The 20,034-nt window shown below is 46.7% G+C and overlaps 1 protein-coding gene across 2 annotated transcripts in view; it reads right to left on the reverse strand.

Moving 5' to 3' along the window:
- Positions 1-19,548, reverse strand: part of LOC144126003 (hemicentin-2-like) — a 204,810-nt gene extending 185,262 nt beyond the window's left edge. For both annotated transcript variants that reach the window (XM_077659866.1, XM_077659865.1), the window contains exon 1: positions 18,784-19,548. In XM_077659866.1, coding sequence (XP_077515992.1) covers positions 18,784-18,895 — 112 coding nt within the window. In that variant the 5' untranslated portion in view covers positions 18,896-19,548. The remainder of the gene's footprint in view (positions 1-18,783) is intronic.
- Between the last annotated feature and the right edge of the window lie 486 nt (positions 19,549-20,034).

A 20,034-nucleotide genomic window follows, 5' to 3' on the forward strand; every position in this document is an offset into this window, starting at 1 on the left:
TAGCAAGGCAATGTCATCAGAGAATCGCAGATTACTAAGGCATTCTCCATTAACTCTTGTCCCCAACTGTTCCTAATTCAGGCATCTGAATACATCCTGTAAACAGGCGGTGAATAGCATTGGCGAGATCGTGTCTCCTTTCCTGATATCCTTTCTTATTGGAATTTTATTGCTGGCTTTATGGAGGACTATGGCATCTTCCAGTATTTTGACATAACGCTCTTCTACACCCTTGTTCCGCCATGTCTTCATGACTGAGTTTCTACTGAGTCAAATGCGTTCTAGTAATCTAAAAAGGCTTATTATAGGGGATGGTTATACTCTGCGCATTTCTGTATCACCTGATTGATAGTGCGAATATGGTCTGTTGTCGAGTACTTTTAAGAAAGCCTAAGACTAAGACTGTCCTGACTGTATAAGCAATTATGTTAGTATTTTTTTATTTATGCATATACCTACATCGCCCATGGGCCATTATTGTAGGAGGATTATAAACATAGTAATATACAAAAGTCATGGACAAAAAAAAAGAAAACCAAACAAAACAAGAACAAATAATGCAAAGCAGTGTAACTAATGTAACGAAACTCATTGAAAACATGCCTCAAGCAGAGCTGAGGAAAACATTGGAGAAGTAACATTGACGATTTTTTTAGGCAGACGATTCCATTCGTTTATCGTGAAAGGGAAAAATGAATGGGCAAAAACATTCGTACGGCAAGCAATCTCTCTCATTTTTTTCGGGTGATCAGATCTAGAGGAAATATAATGTGGGGCCTTCAGGTAAACAGTTTAATCTATTCCAGTGTCACCGTTATATACACTGTGTAAAAATTTCAAGCTCAAAAATTTTCTCCTTAGGGACAGGTGCTGCCTTATAAGCAAACCCTTACCTACCTTATAGGCAACCTTATAGGCTGCCTTATAGGCATATCTCATAGGCAACGGACGGTAAGCTGATCGGTCTAGAATTTTTCAAGTCCTTGACGTCTCCTTTCTTATGGATTAAATGATGTTAGCGTTCTTCCAAGCTTCTGGTACCTTCGAGGTTATAAGGCATCGCGGATACGAGAGCGTAAGAAGGCGCAACCGGTGGTCGGCTGCCACGGGTGCCAACCGTAGGATAGTTACCCTGGAAGGACGAAGAGGGTTACCATGGAAGGAGGCTTTATGGCGAGAGAGCATACGAAGGTGTAATCAGAGGATGTTTACAACGGTAACCGTCCGGAAAGTGGTTACTATGGGAGGAGGACATTGTGGAATTGTAAAAATCCCCAACTGGAGGATGATTACCGTGGAAGGAGGAGGGTATGGCGAGAGCGTAAGAACTTGTAACCGGTACTTGGTTGCCGATTACAATCTGCGTGCGTGCGAGCGTGCGTGCGTGACCGGCTCATTTTCGTAATTCTAGTTTGAAAGACAAAATATGTATGATTAGTCGCTGCTATTCTCAATAAACTGCAAAGGTGTTAAAATCACATAAGTGTCTCAAAAAGCAGCCGTCAGACTATCCCCACTGTAGCGCTACCAGCCAACACATGTTGGGTGTTAACACGGCTGTTTTCGTTTTCGTTTCCGTGAGTGCGGATTCTAATGGTGGCATGTGGTTGCTTTTCTTCTAACTCGCTTTCTAGCTTGCTGTCATTTTCATGAGGCACATTAGGCGGTTACAAGTATTACTACGTATTTTTATAAGTAGTGAGCGTAGTATGAGGTTAACAGAACGTTATCAAGGCAGCTTTAATGACAGTTACCCGCAGCAACAACTACGGAATGAAACGCGAACACATTTTACTGGATTTAAGAGTAGGGCAGTGCACGCCTTCACAAGTTTTGAAGAGGTATAGGTTCAGAGGAGGTCTGGTTTTTCGACCTATTCCAAAATATTCGCACATGGAGAGGCCGACCAAAACCTTGCAGCGTGAGCGCACTCGGAAATAATGAATAAGCCTAGTTATTCCTTTTCGCGACTGCTACAAGTTATCCGCCTCAGCGGCTGTGCGCAAATTGCGCTACTATGCATAGGTGAAGGTCACGGGTGCGATTCCTGGCTATGGAGGTCACGACCCAGTGGACGCTAGACGCAAGGTGTGAAATTTCTGCATGAGCTAAACTACCGGTGGTCAGCACTTATACGGAACCCTATACTACGGCGCAGTCATGGCCCGTACGAAGCAATGGCCTCTAGATATCTGGATATCTTCTAATTTGGAGTCCTCATCTCTTTAGAAACGACAAGTTGCAATGGCTCATAACTTTACATTGATTGAGACAATCGCAATGCTTGTTCGCACCGTAAGATATAACAAGATGTCCTACAATTGATTGTCATCGCATTCTCTTATTTTTGCTTTTTAATTTTTTTTAGGGTTGTAGCCCTGGCACGTGCGTCGATACTGGTGGATTTGCAATCCACCACTAGCTGCAGCTATCGGATTGCGCGCCCTCACATGTATCTTCAAAGCCCTTTGCGCCGCGCAGTTGAGCCGTTCTTGGCGATGACGCACAGTCCACGTTGTCCGGGCAACCAATAAGAAACAAAAACTGGCATTTGAGCCCCCTAAACTTTTCCATTTTGTGCTTGCACTGCATGTGACGGTTGTTTTCCTCGACGCCATCACCGCAGCAGCGTCATCTGAAAAGCGAGTGCGCATACCCATGGCCTTGCCGATAGCAGGTCTGTCGCATAGCCGGCAGAAATGCTGTTTCTGTTACTGCTGCTGCTACTATGCCGCTATCGCTTCGAGTCGGACACCGAACACGCTGCTGCCAAGCATCAAAGGCGCGGTCGGCAGCTGTTGCCGACGCGGAGGTCCTGAAAAGTAAACTCAACTCGCTGTCAAAACAACGGGGGACACAAGCAGACTCAAACCGCACCACCACGCCACGATCTTGTTTGCGTACCAGGGCGTAATATCACTGGAAAAAAAGAGAGGAAGGAGGGAAGGCGCACTCTGCCTCCCATTTGGTTGGCTGAGTTAACGCTGCTTCTTTTCCAGCCACCCGGCCCGTGCAAAAGTAAAACCATGCGCCAGTTTAAAAAGAAAAAAAAAGCGACGACACAATTTATCCCATAAACTCTTCGACTGATGTAATTTCAATTTCACTCCTTCCGACAGAAACGACGGCTGGGTTGTTGTCATGCGCAGCTCTTCTGTTTACCTTTTATTTTTCTTTAGTTCATCCCTCTGTGCTCCTGGAACAATGCTGTCGCGACGGTGATAAGCACGCGTAAAAGGGCTGACGAAAAGCATGCACTAACACGGAAGTTGCTTGCACCAGCCCTGAGCCGTTCCTTTTCAACTAAACGCGCCGAGTCGAGACGTGCGAAAGTCTCCGCTATAACAACATGGTGCTTGTAACGCTGCTTCCAAACGCATCCAGGCGGTTTGCTTCGAATGCAGAGCCTGGAGTGCTTCTGTTACGTAGTTTTCGTCCACGGAGCTATTTCCTTTTTTTCGACGTCCATGACCGTATAGTGATTACAATTACAGTTACTCTGCTTGCAGTTCGCATGCAAGAATTGATATTAATGTGATCAAGACAATGCAGTACAACACATTGTAAACCTATATATTATTATGTTTATATACGCGTAAAAAAACGACAGTCAAAAACGATCAGCAAGGCACTTAGCTGGCTGCACACATGACGGAAATCAACAGTCACCGAAACCAAGGAACATAGGGGATGTTTTTTTTAAATTAATTTCAGTTTTTCATCAATAGAAGACTAATAAAAATTGCCGATTGAGCGAGTTGGTGGGACATGATTCGAAATGACCAGCGCGGAAGCAGACGAGGACACGAGAAGAGACACTGACGACAGGCGGCACCCTTCCGGTCGTCATTGTTTCTTCTCGTGTCCTCATCTGTTTAATAAAATCAGTAGAAAAACAACCACATGCCGCCTGTGATATCCGAACCCACGACCTCGGAATTTCGCGTTCGGCGATCTACCAACTGAGCTACGGCGACGGCCGTCCTATAATCTGCTTTCGGGTTTATTTATGTGTCGTAATAAGGGAGTAATTACTCATTGCCACCCACCCGAGCGCAGCCATACGTCTACAAAAAAAAAAAGCTATAGAGCTTTCTCAGAAATTTTGTAGTTACAGAAAAATCTGTCCTGGTCAGTGACGAATCCCTCTAACCATTTGACCATTTATGTGTAGTGTAACCCAAACTTGAGAGTGTTCACCAGCGCCACCCTCGTCTATAACGGCGGACGTAGTATGTCCTGCACTACAGCAAGTGCCCAGTAGGAACGTTGCCAAACGTTGAGGACGGAAGCTGTGCGAGAACCACCTTATGAAAAAAAAAAGATATTCCCTATGCTCCTTGGCTTCGGTGACTGTTGGCTTCCGTTAAGTGAGTCATAACGAGCACCTATTTCCATTTTCTTGTCTCCACGAAAGAGATGGAAGAAAAGATGAATCTTCTTCCTTTCTTCTCTCAGTCCCTCCTTTTTTCCTTCCTTACGGCGCGGTTCAGGTGTCCACCGAGACGTGAGACAGATACTGCACCATTTCCTTTCCCCCAAAACCATTTTTCATTTACTGATTGCGTGCAACCTTCTTTTCTTCTTCTTTCAGCTGTCATACCTCATTCTGCCTAGACCCGCAGCACTAAGATAAGCAGCAGCAGAACAACACAAGATTATGAATTTCCCGCTCTTCCACGGTTGAATGTGTTACCCGCTCTTGACCTTCTGTGATCGGCGCAGATGCAGAGAACTAATGCACAAATTTATGGCTAACAAGAAAGGTGTCGTTAACAACTGCCACTTCTCACGGAAAAAGCCTGCATCGTCTAATGTACTAAGCCCTGTGTACGAAACTGTCACCTACAGACGCAATTGTTTTCCCTTGATGCGCAAAGGTAACTCGTCAAGCTCTTCGTCGCTTCGTGTTTCGCTGCTCCCACAGCGTCTGCCTCAACGCCCGTCGCCTAGCGCTCTGCCGGCGGCTTAGCTCTTTCTTGAAAAGAACTCGGCGCAAAGTGGCATTCCACGGAAAATACAAAACGCGGGAACCGGGGAAAGCTCGTGTCGGAATAGGCGCCTACATCTAGGCCATTTATTCCGAAACGCCGAGCGGTTATTGCGTTTCGAGGCTCAATAGACTCGGTTATCCGCAAGACCGTCGTCGGTTTTGGTTAACAAAACTACAGAAGCAAGCCACCTGTGTGGCAGCTGGGACCATTGCCTGGAATGCCCAACATAAGGCTTATCGCTGTTGTTTTTCTTCGTGTTGTTCCTTCGCTCGCTTGTCGCCCCGCACAGACAGGCTCTGAAAGCTGCTTGACGCCAGAAAAGGGATGCTGCGGTGGCGAGGCAGCCTCACTTTCGTCCTCCTCCTCATCCTCCGCTTCCGTGCGAGTCTCTTGAAAGGCTCGAGCGCGTTGCGTGGCCTACATCGAACTGCCGGCGCGCGGCTGCTCGGGTCAGCTCGCCTTTGTAAGGAGGGTGGAAGTGGGGAGGAAGCTCGGCTCGCTGCTATAGAACCCCTTTGAACAAACTTTGCGCCCACAGTTCGGGAAGTCGGTCTCATTTCACTCTCAATGGCGGCGGACTCAATTTTTGCATCGAGTGAAAAACGGTGAGCGCCTGAACACCGCTTGTGGCAACGAAGCGAATCTTGCGGAATATCACGATGCGTCGTTCTTGCTATGCCAAAGCGCAGAATTCCAGAAAAAAAACTGTTTGAGGAGACACGGACGTTCTACTACTTCAGGTGCCTGGAAAAATCAAAAGTACGAATAATTATAAGCGACGCTCTTTACATTAGACAATGTGCTTCGATATCCATACTGTAATTGTACGCGAATATTGTGAAGCAGACGTTGTTTTCTGCAGCCTTTCTTTCTCCGACACTGGACGAGTACTTAACGAGAGTTTTGCAACAAGGTACCTGAGGTAGCAATTCACATCTCAAAGGTTATACGTGGCACGGTATGCTCACAGAATTGGCGCCGACCTCAGAACGGACGGTTAATTCGTATAGCGACATCACATTTTGCATGTGCGCATTCGAACGGTACGTCTACTCTAATTCAGAAAACAAAATAGGAAAAAAACTCTTAAATGTTTCTCACGCAAGTTCACGTCAACAGCGCTTCTGTTTCTTTTGTCTAATTTCTGAAGTCATCACTCGTTCTAGTGTTCACTTGTGCCCCGTACCCTATCACCATTCATTGAGATACCAGTCACCGGTGACTGAAGCACTCTAGGCCAGTGTACTGTCAGCCCCGCCTGTAATCCTTCTTTCTTCTCTTTCCACTGCTGCCATCAGAGCCTGACGCGGGCCCATATCAACACCGGTTGCCCGCCGTTAAGCGAAAGGGCAGCAGAGCTGCGCCGTTCATTTCTCGCGGCAGCACCGACGCTTACCGATCGCCGCCCACCCATCATCGGAGGCGTCGGTGCGCAGTGGTTTGCGAGTCAGGTCGGTGCTCATCAGCTGCACTCTCCCATGTATTGGGATTCCGGCAGGCAGCAGCCCCCTCCCTTGTAATTGGCGTCTCGGCAGAGGCCCGACCCGGCTTCTGCTGCTACCGCTGCCTATCAGTGTCGGCGGCTGGCAGCTGACAGCGAGCGTTCCGCAGCCGCGCTTCCAGCGGACATAACTGGTGGGCCCGCGCTTTTCATTCGCCTCAATCACCACGCCCACCTAAGCGTCTGGCTCTTGCTGAGCACTGCGCGGACGATTTAACACGGCGCCAAAGCAGCGGGCAAGGCCGCAGCATTACGCGTATGCTGAGACGGGTGTCTTGTGTGAGCGCGCTTCCTGAGCTCTGCCAGAGAAAAACTTTAACGCCGGCCGTGAATAAATTTAAACGACGTCACGGAAGACAGAGTCGGTTTTTCTTCCCTTGAGTCACGTAATAGGCTGCGCGCCGGCAGATGCTGCCGTTCATTAAGAGACAAATATTCGGTGTTCGTAGGCAATCAAGAGTTGTAATGCATTCGCTGCTTCTTTCCTTCAAGCCCTCCTTCTCTTCCAATCTTCCTTTTTTTCTGAAAGCGGCGTGAAGAAAGAGAGCGGATAAAACGAGTTCGTGAATTGCTATTCTTCCTTCAAAGGCGTTCATGTTCTTTTCAGATACCACATTGGTTCAGGAAGAAGAAAAGTCTGCGAGTACGGCTTCCTGGAGGCTTCCTATTGTCTGTCTTCAGCACTCGTTTGGCCTCGTATCTCTGGCATTACCATTCCCATCTGTCGCCAGTGTTTTTGTGCGTTTGTATTCGAAGGAATACTTTCTGTCATGATTCTTCTTCCTTTTCATATCGAACGTTACAGGAGCCGTCCATTGCTTCGAGCAATCTCTTTTTTATTCTCCTTTCTTGCAGGAGAAACAAAGGCCCAGCCGGCAACAATAGCGTCTGCAGCCGAGCCAAGTAAGGGCCCCCTCTATAATTTTTGCTGCTTTCTTTTACCAGCAGCCGATGTCTTCAGCAGTTGGCTTTTAGAACAGGCCCGGCAAATATGGAGTGATGCGATGTACAACGCCTTGTTTGGACGGGCTCACAGAGTTGGAAACTCCCACAAGGCTTCTGCATGGGGAACGCAGTCATTATGAGCGTGTGGTGTGGTGGAACATCGAACTTGGACCGGCTTACGCGAGCTATACATGAACTAGTTTGTAGGCAATTCTTGCACAGGTTTCGACAAGAGCAAATGAAGTAAACCGTCCTTCAGAGGTCATGTTTTTAGAGTGTCAATAGGACAGTTTGACTTCTTTTCTATCGCGCACATTTATTTCCCGGTCTTTCTTTTCACCTCATGGATGCCTTTTACTGACTTTTAGTGTAAGTATGTTTCTTTGTTTCTTTGTTTGTATGTATGTATGTATGTATGTATGTATGTATGTATGTATGTATGTATGTATGTATGTATGTATGTATGTATGTATGTATGTATGTATGTATGTATGTATGTATGTATGTATGTATGTATGTATGTATGTATGTATGTATGTATGTATGTATGTATGTATGTATGTATAATAACAACAATTGGTTTTTTTGGGGAAAGGAAATAGCGCAGTATCTGTCTCATATATCGTTGGACACCTGAACCGCGCCGTAAGGGAAGGGTAAAGGAGGGAGTGAAAGAAGAAAGGAAGAGAGAGGTGCTGTAGTGGAGGGCTCCGGAATAATTTCAACCACCTGGGGATCTTTAACGTGCACTGACATCGCACAGCACACGGGCGCCTTAGCGTTTTTCCTCCATAAAAACGCAGCCGCCGCGGTATGTATTAATGTATGTATGTATCCAAGCATGTCCGTCCGTCTATGAACGCGAAAAGAGCAGCAAACTGATGCGATCACAGTATAAAGCGCACACAGCACCCCGCTGGCCATCTGCGTAGAATTTACACAACGTCCCGCCGAATAATAATAATAATAATTGGTTTTTGGGGGAAAGGAAATGGCGCAGTATCTGTCTCATATATCGTTGGACACCTGAACCGCGCCGTAAGGGAAGGGATAAAGGAGGGAATGAAAGAAGAAAGGAAGAAGAGGTGCCGTAGTGGAGGGCTCCGGAATAATTTCGACCACCTGGGGATCTTTAACGTGCACTGACATCGCACAGCACACGGGCGCCTTAGGAAGAGCAGAATTTGTCTTCCGTCCTGACCCGACCGTCTTTAAAGTCTTCTCTCTTCCTCTCAGTTACGACCTTTTCTCTTGGAAAAACGGAGGCAGGTGCCGTTGTAACAACGCAGTGTCGCACACCGAACCCCATAAACCGGGATCACCGTTCGAGATTCTGGAGTCCGGAGTTCTCGGAAACTGGGAGCCAGGAAATTTCCCTTCAACTTTAAAATAATTGTTCCACGCCGAGGAACAGCACCTCCTCGCTGCCGACGACATCGTTCACGAAAGGCGTAATCGTGGATCCAGGCAGACGTGTTGGAGCGGGGGGACACTAGAGAGAGAGAGAGAGAGAAGCCCTGCAAGGGAGTGGATCCGGATGAGCACACAGAGCAGCTCGGCCAGCGGCTGCCGATCAATTATGCACGACGGGGTCCCATAAGCGCGGTTAACCCGACTCGACCCCCTCCGCCCCCTTCTTTCCCGCAGCTGTGCAGCCGAGCGACAGCCATTGCGACAGCGTGAGCCGCGAGGGGGACGCATCAATGCATTTGTCACGACGCCGACAGCATTGAGACGATGGCGGGGACGGCGGCCGCGGACAAGCTGCGCAGTCGCCATGCGTGCCAACGGGCTCCGTCGCCTCGAATGCACCAGGAAGGAACGGGCAGCTTCGTGAGGGAACGCGATGTAACGGAACGAGGTTTCAGGAGTATTCCATGGTGTACAGTATGATGAAAATAGAGAGGTAAGCGGGCTCTGTTAGGTGGGGTTGTTTTGAGACTAATTACAGCTTCTCATAGATTAAGATATTCGACAGAGACTAATTACGGCACAGAAGTTCCGCTAAGGCGTACCGCTCGTTGTATTAAGTCGTCGTCGTTCATCAGGGCAATCGAAGCGATAGACCCACGACGAAAGAAGGACAAAAAGGAAGGCTATGCCTTTTTTTCTTCACATTACTTCGACACAGTGTCAGTGTGGGATGTGGTGGCGCTCGCGGTACCTGCTTACCGATTAACGAGCTTCTTGAAACCGCGTGACGTATAGTGGACGCAAAGCAGACGGGTCGTGCTACAGCGTCTAGCGTTCTTACGCTTGTACGCAGTGCGAGTTCGTATGCGATCCCGGAACCACATGACAAAATTGATAGCGGAACCACTCGCCGTACGTCTAGGCTGATTGGTAGACAACCTGTCCTCTCAAATTGACGACAGAGTGTGGGTATTGGTTCTTCCGCTTATGACGATAGCGCTGCGGCTAGCACGCCTCTCTCCGACGGTCCGCAGTATGAAGGCGGGACACAAGCTCCCTCCAACCTAAGGTTTCCCGTCGTTTGTACCCCAGCCCTGTGATACCTCACTATCAAAGTACGAGCGTCCGACAAGAGTGCTCGGCCGCTGTTGTTGCATGCTCACGAACCAGTACCTGAGCGAGCATGGTTTTCTGCTAGCCAAAGCTTTTTCAATCATTCTGCGAATGACCTGCTTACGACAGCTGCCAAGTCGCTCCTCGCTCTCATATGTGTCATATAACCTTTGTGGCGTGACAGTTCGTTGCTTTACAGAAGACTTGGTTTGGTTTGGTTTATGGAGGTTTAACGTTCCAAAGTGACTCAGGCTATGAGAGATGCCGTAGTAAAGGTCTCCGGAACTTTCGACGAAATGCGATTCATTAACGTGCTCTGACATCGCCCAGTACACGGGCCTCTAGAATTTCGCCTTTATCGAAATTCGACGGCAGCGGCCGGGATCGAACCCGCGTCTTTCGGGTCAGCAGCCGAGCGCCATTACCTCTGAGCCACCGCGGCAGCTTACAGAAGACGTGAGATTCGTGAAACGACACGCTGGACTGATGTGACGTTCCGTAATTAATGTTGACTCAGGATTGGCCGTTGCCTTATCTGTGTTCTCATTAACTATCGTCTTTTTGCCTGCTTTCGCTCTCTAAGCGTGCAATTAATTTCTAATTTGTCATCGCTTTCAATTAAAGTATAAGGTTGTGGTTTATTGGCGCCTATACAGATGTCAATCACAATATTGCTCCAGCAAACCGCTTAGTAATCACAAAAGCTATATGCTTTGCGAATCCCCCGACACTTTTTGCTGCAAGTGACACTACCGGCAGAGTGAGTAAAATATAAATACAAAGGTCGAGAAACAACTATGCTGCTTCCAGCTACTTTCATTTTCTTATCTAATTAGTTACTCACCTATTGCTACATTTACCTACTATTAAATGGTCGCGCTGATCCGGTTGCGTTCGTCATTGTTTTACGTGCAAACAACGCTGAGGTATTTTCATGACAGTGGTTACAAACGTATAACAAGGAGTTTTTTATTCATGGTTCACGTTTCCCTCGCTTAGATTGCGGTTTTTCGTGGAATACAGTACTACGTGTTCCGTGAAGCCTGCGTGTTGTGCATACAATACCCCTTCCCCGCGGTGTATGCAAGTAAGAACTCTTCACACCCGATACGAACGCATTAACACAGGCCACTATGCACAGATGGTTAAGAGGATACAAAAGCAGTGTATATATGGCATTCCCTATAGCAATTTTTCCGTGCCTATATAGAGACAAATGTTACCCTGACATGAGGTACACAGTTTAGCCTGGAAAACAAGCTTTAACGTTTCATTTAATGCCTCTTGAACAAATTCAAAGCTAGTTATAAAGACGAGCTTGAAGAACATGCTGGCCAGCCCTGCAATAGACGTCTTTAATGCTATTGTGCGAAAAATAGCATAGGTGTCGGAATTGCTACGGTTTTACAGAAAAAACGCCAAAGATCTGAGCAAATTATTTATTTTTATTCGAATGTAAAAACCAGCAAACGTTAAATCGCACCACTACCTCCAACGCTTTATTTCATTTTTTTCAAATTTTGCCCAACCCTAAGAAGAAAAAAAAAAACGCTCCCACTCATGCGCCGCTCTGCTGGCAGTCCGCCCCTCTCCTTCTACCGTCGAGATGTTGCTAAGCTTATAAAAAAAAAGTGAACTTAGGTTACAGCTGCAACAATACGGTATTTCGCCGCGCTCTAGACGCACGTATGTGGGAGCCCATACAGCCCAACACTGATTCGGCCATCTGACGCCGATAGAACAATAAAGTGCCACCGTAACCACGGTCGTAAGAAAGTATCGATGCCTGCGTAGAACAAATGGCTTCTCCGTTTATTGCCACGGGCGCAAGAGCACCAGGCAGAGTTACAAACAGTGATGGCTTTTAAATTGCCCCCACGTCTGTCTGCCTTTCTTGGCCTGGACGTAACCGTTTTCATTTCTTAGATTACCTTTGCTGGGGAAAATATTCCAGTACGCAACTGATAAACGTATTGGATAACAAATTTTCTGGCGAAATTATGCGACTTAAAGCGGACCTTCCAGCCACGCTTTAATTTCCAGGCGTCGTAGCGTCGCCTCATTTGCAAATACCATGAGAACAATCTGCTTGCACACAAAGAATTTGTTCGAAAACTTTTGTCCGTTGTGTAGGTAACCTAAACTAAATCGCAAGCACTCGTTTTGATATCATTCGGTTTGTCTAAATCGTACATAAGCAAGGGGCTCTGAGAAGCCTCCACTGGAAGATCCCACATGTAAAGAATTTGGTAGCTGCTGAGTACAAGGACACGGGATAAAATTCCGGCAGCGGCGGCTTCATATCAGGAGGGGGGGGGGGGGGGGGGGCGCAAAATTCAAAAGACACCAGCGTTGCTCAGCGACATCAGCGAACATTTAAGAACCGTACGCTGTTAAACTTATTCCGAAGCCCTCTACTACGAAGTCTCTAAAAGTCCATGTGCACCTTCGAATCGTCAAACCCGCATACGATTCCAGAATTTCGCAACAGTTTTAAGGTTCTCGTTCAGTGACAGCTTGCGCTCAGGCTTCTTTCGCTCCTTTCACACTTTCAATCAACTCTATCTAGCGAGGAGACTATAGCCGGTGTCATACAGACGCATACAAAGGTGAACCGGGCTGCAATGCCTGCAGAGGGTCAGCAAGAAAGATTACACTGGCCTACGTTTGCCCAGCACCAATGCAAGGAATGCCCAGTACTTTATCTCGATTTGCTGCAAAAAGCCGCACCCTTCCTTTTTATTTCTTGTGTCGTGAGCCTTCATTTTTCACAGAAAGCAGCCCAAGGTTGCTCTCCTTCTTCATTTTTCCTTCAACCTCTTTCATCTCATCCTTGTTTCTTTATAGGCAGCTGTTCACGATAAATACAAATTCAGTTTCAACCCGGAAGCTACTTTTCTGCGCGGAACTCTAAAAGAGAACTTTTTTTTTCTAAAAGGACACTTCAAAATCTTCATAAAGGCGCAGGGAGGCCAGTTTTGCCTTTTGCTTTCATAAACAGAATAGCTTTTGCTGGACAATAACGCCAATCGTGAAGCGCGCATTGACCCTTCGGTGAAGGAACCGAAAGTGCACGACGCAACAAAAGAGGTCGCAATTCATCCGCGCTGTTGTTGAATTTCCAATGTGCCGATATCTCTTTCAGTCTCATGCTACCTCAGGTATTCCCCTGAAAACATCAGCTTCTCTGTCCGCCTAACTGACCGAATAAAGTTAAAGCTCTTTATTATCGACACCCTACAGCGAAATACCCGATATAAGGAAAGAAAGGTAATGTTCTTCAAAGCAGCTGCCGCGGTGGCTCAATGATTATGGCGCTCGTCTGCTGACCCGAAAGACGCTGGTTCGATCCCGGCCGCGGCAGTCGAATTTCGATGGAGGCGAAATTCTAGAGGCTCGTGTACTGTGCGATGTCAGTGCACGTTAAAGAACCCTAGGTGGTCGAAACTTCTGAAGCCCTTCACTACGGCGTCCCTCATAGCCTGAGTCTCTTTTGGACGTTAAACCACCACAAACCGAACGTGTTCCTGAAAGCCTCTTCCGAAATAAATGAATTTTGTACTTCGATCTGTAATAAAGTAGGTTTTCCCCACCGATGGACAAGATTAACTCTTTCTGCGTCAGGCAAAAAAAAAAGTGACTCATTTCCTTAGCATCGTTACCAGGGAATAGCGGTCTAGTTCACTTGTTTCCCCACCGTGTGCTGCATGACAAGAAACTAACGGCTGTAATTTTTTCTCGGAAAAAAATAAGAAATGCACCGTGGTAGCGAAAGTTCTACCTGAGAACATCCTATCTGTGCGATGTAGAGTTCGTCAACTCAGTTACGGCTTGGCGTGCTCGTGCCTGTAGGTGCATTGGCTGATGACCCTACAGGGTTAAGTAACCACGTGACCGTGTCATGAAAAGGCCACTTTTAGACAATTTTTATTTTTGTTGTGACAAACACAGCATTCAGCAACGAGAATTCCAGCCTCTACTCTGATTGAAGCCGCTGAAAAAAAAACGATTGCAGCAGCATATTCTTCAAAAATCGATTTTTGTCAATCACTATAAATTTTCGTTTCCACAGACGCCAATTGTTTAAGCTTTGAATGGTTTTAGTACAAACGTCAGGCGAGACGTCGAGACCACGCTGCTTTTGGCGTGTGTAGCAGATTGTCTAGAACCAAAATAGTGCGAAAAAATGCCGTCGGTTGTGTGTAGTAGTAGTTATACAAAAAAAAAGCAAACTCAACCAATATTTGAAGCGCCATAGGCGGCAAGGCTTAATGGAGCTAGCTTGGAGCTGTCCCAATTTCCTGATAACATTAGGCACTTATTTGTAGTCGAGCGCACAAAATAATTGAAGACCCATATACTATTACTTCTATTGCGCCCTCGGCTCATTTGGCGTAGTAGACGTCTCAGATCGGTGGTAATCACATGTTCAATTCCCGAAGAGAGCCGAAATTATCAAAAGCGGGAACGGACAAGGAATCGATTAACTTAATTATTACAACTTGAATGCTCGCTCCATCTTAGCCTGTTTCACTGAAAAAAAAAATCTTGTTTCTCGCGTTCTTCATCTATGTGTTACCTCTTTCTAACTGCCAGAAACTGAAGCCGTTTAACAGTACAGTAAGAAATAAGTATAACTTCTTATGATAGCGACTGAAAATTTGCGTTGTTAGATCAGGTTGGATCAAGTTAAATAACGCTACTCACGCTATAAGCTCGTTGTAACACCGGTCATGTATTATCGATTCGTTAGCAAATGCCCTCACGTAGTGGACACGAATGAGGGTTTTTCCAATTGTGCTCCCCGGCTCAGTGACGCTGAGATATGCAGTAATCACCTGTATGAGTGTGTTTAAATATCGCTTACCAGTAGCATCTGCTCAGATATCATTTATCAAGGCCCGTACGTACGTATGTGACGAATTTGATTTCTTTATGTAAGGGATTGAACTCTAAATTAAGAAAGCAGCGAGTGAGGAGGGTACTTGAAAGCGCAATTTAAGCAAAACAAAATTAAAACGAATGTAACAACACCATTTTCTTCGTGAAGCCGTGCTTAATACTTGAATTTTAAAAGTCTAAATTAAAAAGCGGCAAGCTTTTAGTGTGACCGTGGAAGACGACGATATGACGACTGTGCTGGCAGCGGAGGTACATATAAAAGTAGAAGCGAAATGAAAGAGGACACATTAGAAGCAGCTAGTGCATATGCATCAGTAACGTACACTTTTTTTTTACGTCAGTGCAAGTTAAAGAACCCCAGGCGGTCGAAATTGTCCGGAGCCCTCCAATACGACGTCTCTCATAACCCTAGTCTCTTTGGGACGTAAAATCCCATAAAACCAAGCCAAACCAAGCCTTGTTTTTTTTTTCTTTTTTTACGGCGACAGCCATTAGTGCAAGCCCACCCTGAGTCATCGTGTAACTGAAGCCCTTTGTAGCTATTGTTCATTCATACCTCGCCTTGGCTTGGCGACCAAGCGGATGGACGTCAAGTCAAGAGAAGCCAATTCAAGAGCCCAGCCAAGTCAATAGAGAGAGAACAAGAGAAGGACAAAAAAGAAGAAGGGAGAAGCAGAAGAAAAGAAAGAAAAAAGATGAGAAAATGAGAGAAGAATAAGGAATGAAATTGAGGAATGCCGTCATGGAGACAGAAATGGACGTGACAGCTCTAGCCGAAACTTGACCACGTATTAGATGACTTGCAACAGGGCTGCTAAAACAGGGCTGCTAAAAACTGGAGCTAATTCCATATGCAGCGATGCACAAGGAAGAAAGCAGATATTTATATGAAAAATACCGCGCGAGAGATCGGTTTTATCTTCTTTTTAATGCAAGATGTTCTCACCAGATGACCAAAAAGATATTCCTTGAAACCGCTGCAGCTTTTCACAGCATAAGCGGCTTCTGCGACGTCCCCCTAAAAGCCGTGCCTCGCGCAATCCTTCGTTGTTGTCGCATACGACGCGCGGTCGATGCCGTCAAACGCTTAGAAATGCTTCTCGGTCGCTCTGTGCGCATCTGTGTAGGAGTTAAAGTTGTCGAGTAAAATCCGCGTCGTTAGACGCCGTCAAACACTTCGAAACGCTTTCAGCATGGTCCGGCATTCGAGGAAGAGCCGCTGGCCTCGAGCCACAGTCACACTACAGACTCAAATTCTTTAGCAACACTTGGTCGCCGTCCTATACGACGGAGACAAAGACGAAACGGGTGAATGAAGGTTTGTTTACTGACAACATTCGGTCCCATTGCCTTTATGCCGCCGCAGTGGCGGCGCAGTGGTTATGGCGCTCGGCTGCTGACCCGAAAGACGCGGGTTTGATCCTAGACGCGGCGGTCGAATTTCGGGGCAGGCGAAATGCTAGAGGCCCGTGCACTGTGCGATGTCAGTGCACGTTAAAGAACCCCAGGTGGACTAAATTTCCGGAGCCCTGCACTACGCCTTCTCATAGCCTGGAGTCGCTTTGGGACGTAAAACTCCCGTAAACCATAAACCATTACCCTTATGCGGTAGGCATGAGTCATCATCTTCTAGAATATTCCAGTACTTCCGTTGATTATATGGGATTACATTAATCCGGCCCACTAATGAGCTTTCACCCATTCATTAATCCACTTTGATTTGTTTTCTGTGGTGGGCCTGCTTCTAAATGTTTACAGGACCTTCAGAATTTTCAGGGTGGGCCAACTTCCAAATTTCTGGGTCCTCGAATTTTCAGATTTGGCAGCACTGATGACGTCAAGACCCTGTCGACCAATCAATAAATTTCAGGACAGAGAAGCCGGAAATCTTTTGTGAGACGGCGACCTGAATGCCGTCACATTAAAAGCAGCGAAAATGCTAACTGTTAGCCGAGCCGCTGTGCATAGCTAAGCTTATGCGGATTCATGTGTGGCACGCACAGCGTGGCGGCTTAATACAACAAATCTATCAGACAGGCAGACAGTTGGCAAAGTGCTTATCATTAACTACTTCCGACCGCTCTTTTCCGCTTTGCTGGGACATTTTATTTTTGCTTGACTACACAATGGTCCATTAAAACTTCTGCTTAATCCTACCATCATTTTCGTTTATTCGTTCCACTTTATGGGTTTCCTCTCTTTGTTTGCGTTTTCTGAAATCTATTCGTGCCTAATCTTTTGCGTAAATTCATGTGCCATCTGTTATTGAAGTCAGCCCTCGACCTGCCCCTTGTTGAAGGAATAATGTTAAAAAGCGCTTACACTGATGCAGAATTGCTGTTTAGCCTAAACAGGATCAAGTTGGTGCGGGAATGGCATCCTGAGTGAATCAAGAGCTGAATAATTTGCAACGAGTGCTGGAGGATTCCTGTCTGCAATGCTTTTTCAGTTGCTTGGTTTTGGACATTCAGTTAAAAAGTTGTCTTGTATAACTAGTTTGTTCACCGCACAATAAGACGTGCAAATATGCAAGAGATAACCTAAATATAAGCTCCAGTTATAGTCTACTTAAAGTAAATGTAAACGGAGCAGAGGCATGTTTTTTTACAGCATGGAAGTGATTTTTATTCACATGTGCAACTTAAAGCCCAAAAGAAAAAAAAAACCTGCATAGTTTTCAAATGGGGCTAGTCTTAAGGGTTCGCGTCGTCCTTCAGTCTGTGGTCTTAATTCAAACCAGCACAACACTAACAGCATAAAAAGGAACACAAGCGTGCAAAATCGTGCCGAAAGCCCAATATGCTCTAATTACATTTCTAAGCAATATAACTTTACACTTAAGACATCTCGGTGACAAAATTAACCCAACACCGGTAGTCATTGAATCGCATTTCTTGCAGGGGCTTTCAGATTGCGTTTCTCTCCATCTTCGAACGCCTGGTTTCGTCCAAGGCAGTCTATGCTGTTCGCGCTGGCCTTTGCGAGTAGTATTTGTGGCGAAACTTCAATAAACCTCGTATATGGTCTGCTAGATTTTTTTTTATTTGTAGAGCTGAACAAGGACGTGAGAGATCCTCACCGTGTCTGCGTTTATTAGCTATTTTTCATGAAATAACAAAACAATAGTAATCTCGGGTAGTCCGACAGAATTCCACCTCGGAGGTTAAAGTAGATAATGAAATAAAACAAAGCTTATATTTACGAAAACAAATTTCATAAGATGACCAAATAATACATTTTATCAAAGTTGTACGACATCGCACCTGTTTTTCAGCAAGCCGCCTAGTTATGCTCTTCTGCTAGGCAGAACCTCTTCCTGAAATTAGATCCTTCGTTTTAATTTCAATTAAATGACACGTCTTTTCTCTGCGCTGTAGACGAAAACGTGGGCCTTAATACTAATGAAAGTGGCACTATTTTTTTTTTTCAGTTCTAAAAAGGCCACTTGTGAAGCTTCGAGAGGCTATTTGCATTATGGGACAGTGGCTGGAGGTAAGGTCTTTGCCAATTTGAAGCCTAAGGGGGGCCATATTTGCTCCACTACCCGGCAAAAAACCAAACTTTGTAGGCTAGTGACCTTTGGAAAAGAGTGTATATTCGTCTTTCGCAGTGAGAAACCCGTGGAAAAAATTCCTGAATGATTAAATGTAAGAGAAGCCCCGCCCACACGTCAATACATCACCAGCACTACCATAGCACTTTTCACTATGTCTATTTCCCAATTTCTCCCCTTTTTATCGGCTATTCAGCGCTACAAATAACTACAAATAAAGCAGTGCAAAAGAGCACTTTCCTTATATCCACTGCTGATATGTATTACAGTGAAAACTCTCTTCGATCACCGTTGCGTAGTGCGAAGTCTTAAAAGTGATATGCGCCAAAATACAAAAAAAAACATCGACGTTCTGTTCTCACCTGGCACAGACTCCCCCGTCGTCTCAGCTCTGGTCGCGTTAATCCATGTCAACTGCAGCAGCCCCACGATCGGCAACGTCACCGCACAGCGAAGCCATAGCGACGCCAGCATAACAACTGCGGGCTACTCCGAGTCCGTCCGCTACCCGGTACCGTGCTCGCCGTTCAGTTTTTCCGGCACAGAGGTTTCTCACGACTGGCACCACGCGAGCGTCATCTACAGAAAATGTAGCGGACGCTTTCCACTCAGCAAGCAAACAGCACTCCGATGTCGACAACGCCGGGAATGTCTATCACCTTTTTTTTTTCCTTCTCCACACACCAAACGTGCAATGACACCGCTGTACCGTTCAATATTCTCTACCGCGTCTCCACGAACAACGCACCTGTTGCAAACACTCGATAGAAGTAAAAGTAGCCGAAGAGACGGCGAGTCAGATACGGATCTCTTGAAAGCGGAAAACCCTCCGCGGTTGTGGCTAGGAGAAGCGAAACTTGGCGCGTGCCGGCGCCGTTACCTTCTCCGCGTGCAAGGCATGCGACGAGTGTTCAAACGACCAGCGCGAGAACAAGATGCGGTAGCAGTTTTCAGAGAAACTGGTGAAGCCGAGGCGGACCAACACCACTGCACGGAGAACGGCAAGCAACCGGCGCAGCCTCTACGCTACGACTATTTGCTTCAAGGCGCGCGTGGCACAGTTTCGAGGACGAGTCCGTCGCCTGCGATGTCGTTCGGCCGAAAACTGCCGCGCGGCGTCTTTTTGTGCGAGGGAGAGAGCGAAAAATAAAGGAAAAGGGGAAAGAGAGAGGGAGATACAGAAGAGAGAGATGATGGCGGAGAAGGAAGGGGGATGGCAATGGCAGGGAACGGGCCGTGTCTGCTTCGGGGCCCTCCACTAGATGTCCCGCGCAGCATCGGGGGCGCGGCCGTAGCGCCATCTAAGGATCGCTGGCCAAACTGCTGTGTCCGATCCAGTCCCGCCGCCCACACCAGAAAGTGACGACGGCTAGGCTGCTTTTCTTCGCGTTGTCCTCCCTTGCGTTTTGGCAGAGAGGTTATTTCCCCCTCTTTCTTTTTGTTTTTGTTTGTGTCGAGTGTTCTCGCCGTCGTCTTTTCGGCCACTTTGTTGTCTGTGTGCCCGGGTGCTTCGTGTACGGTGCAGCGGCGGCGCTCTCTAATCAGCTCGTGTATCTTCTGCAGCAGCAGGCAGGCAGCTTTGGAGAAACCCGATCTACAAACAGAGGCTCGCA

This window comes from Amblyomma americanum, chromosome 3, assembly GCF_052857255.1.
Source record: "Amblyomma americanum isolate KBUSLIRL-KWMA chromosome 3, ASM5285725v1, whole genome shotgun sequence".
Classification (NCBI taxonomy): Eukaryota; Metazoa; Arthropoda; class Arachnida; order Ixodida; family Ixodidae; genus Amblyomma; species Amblyomma americanum.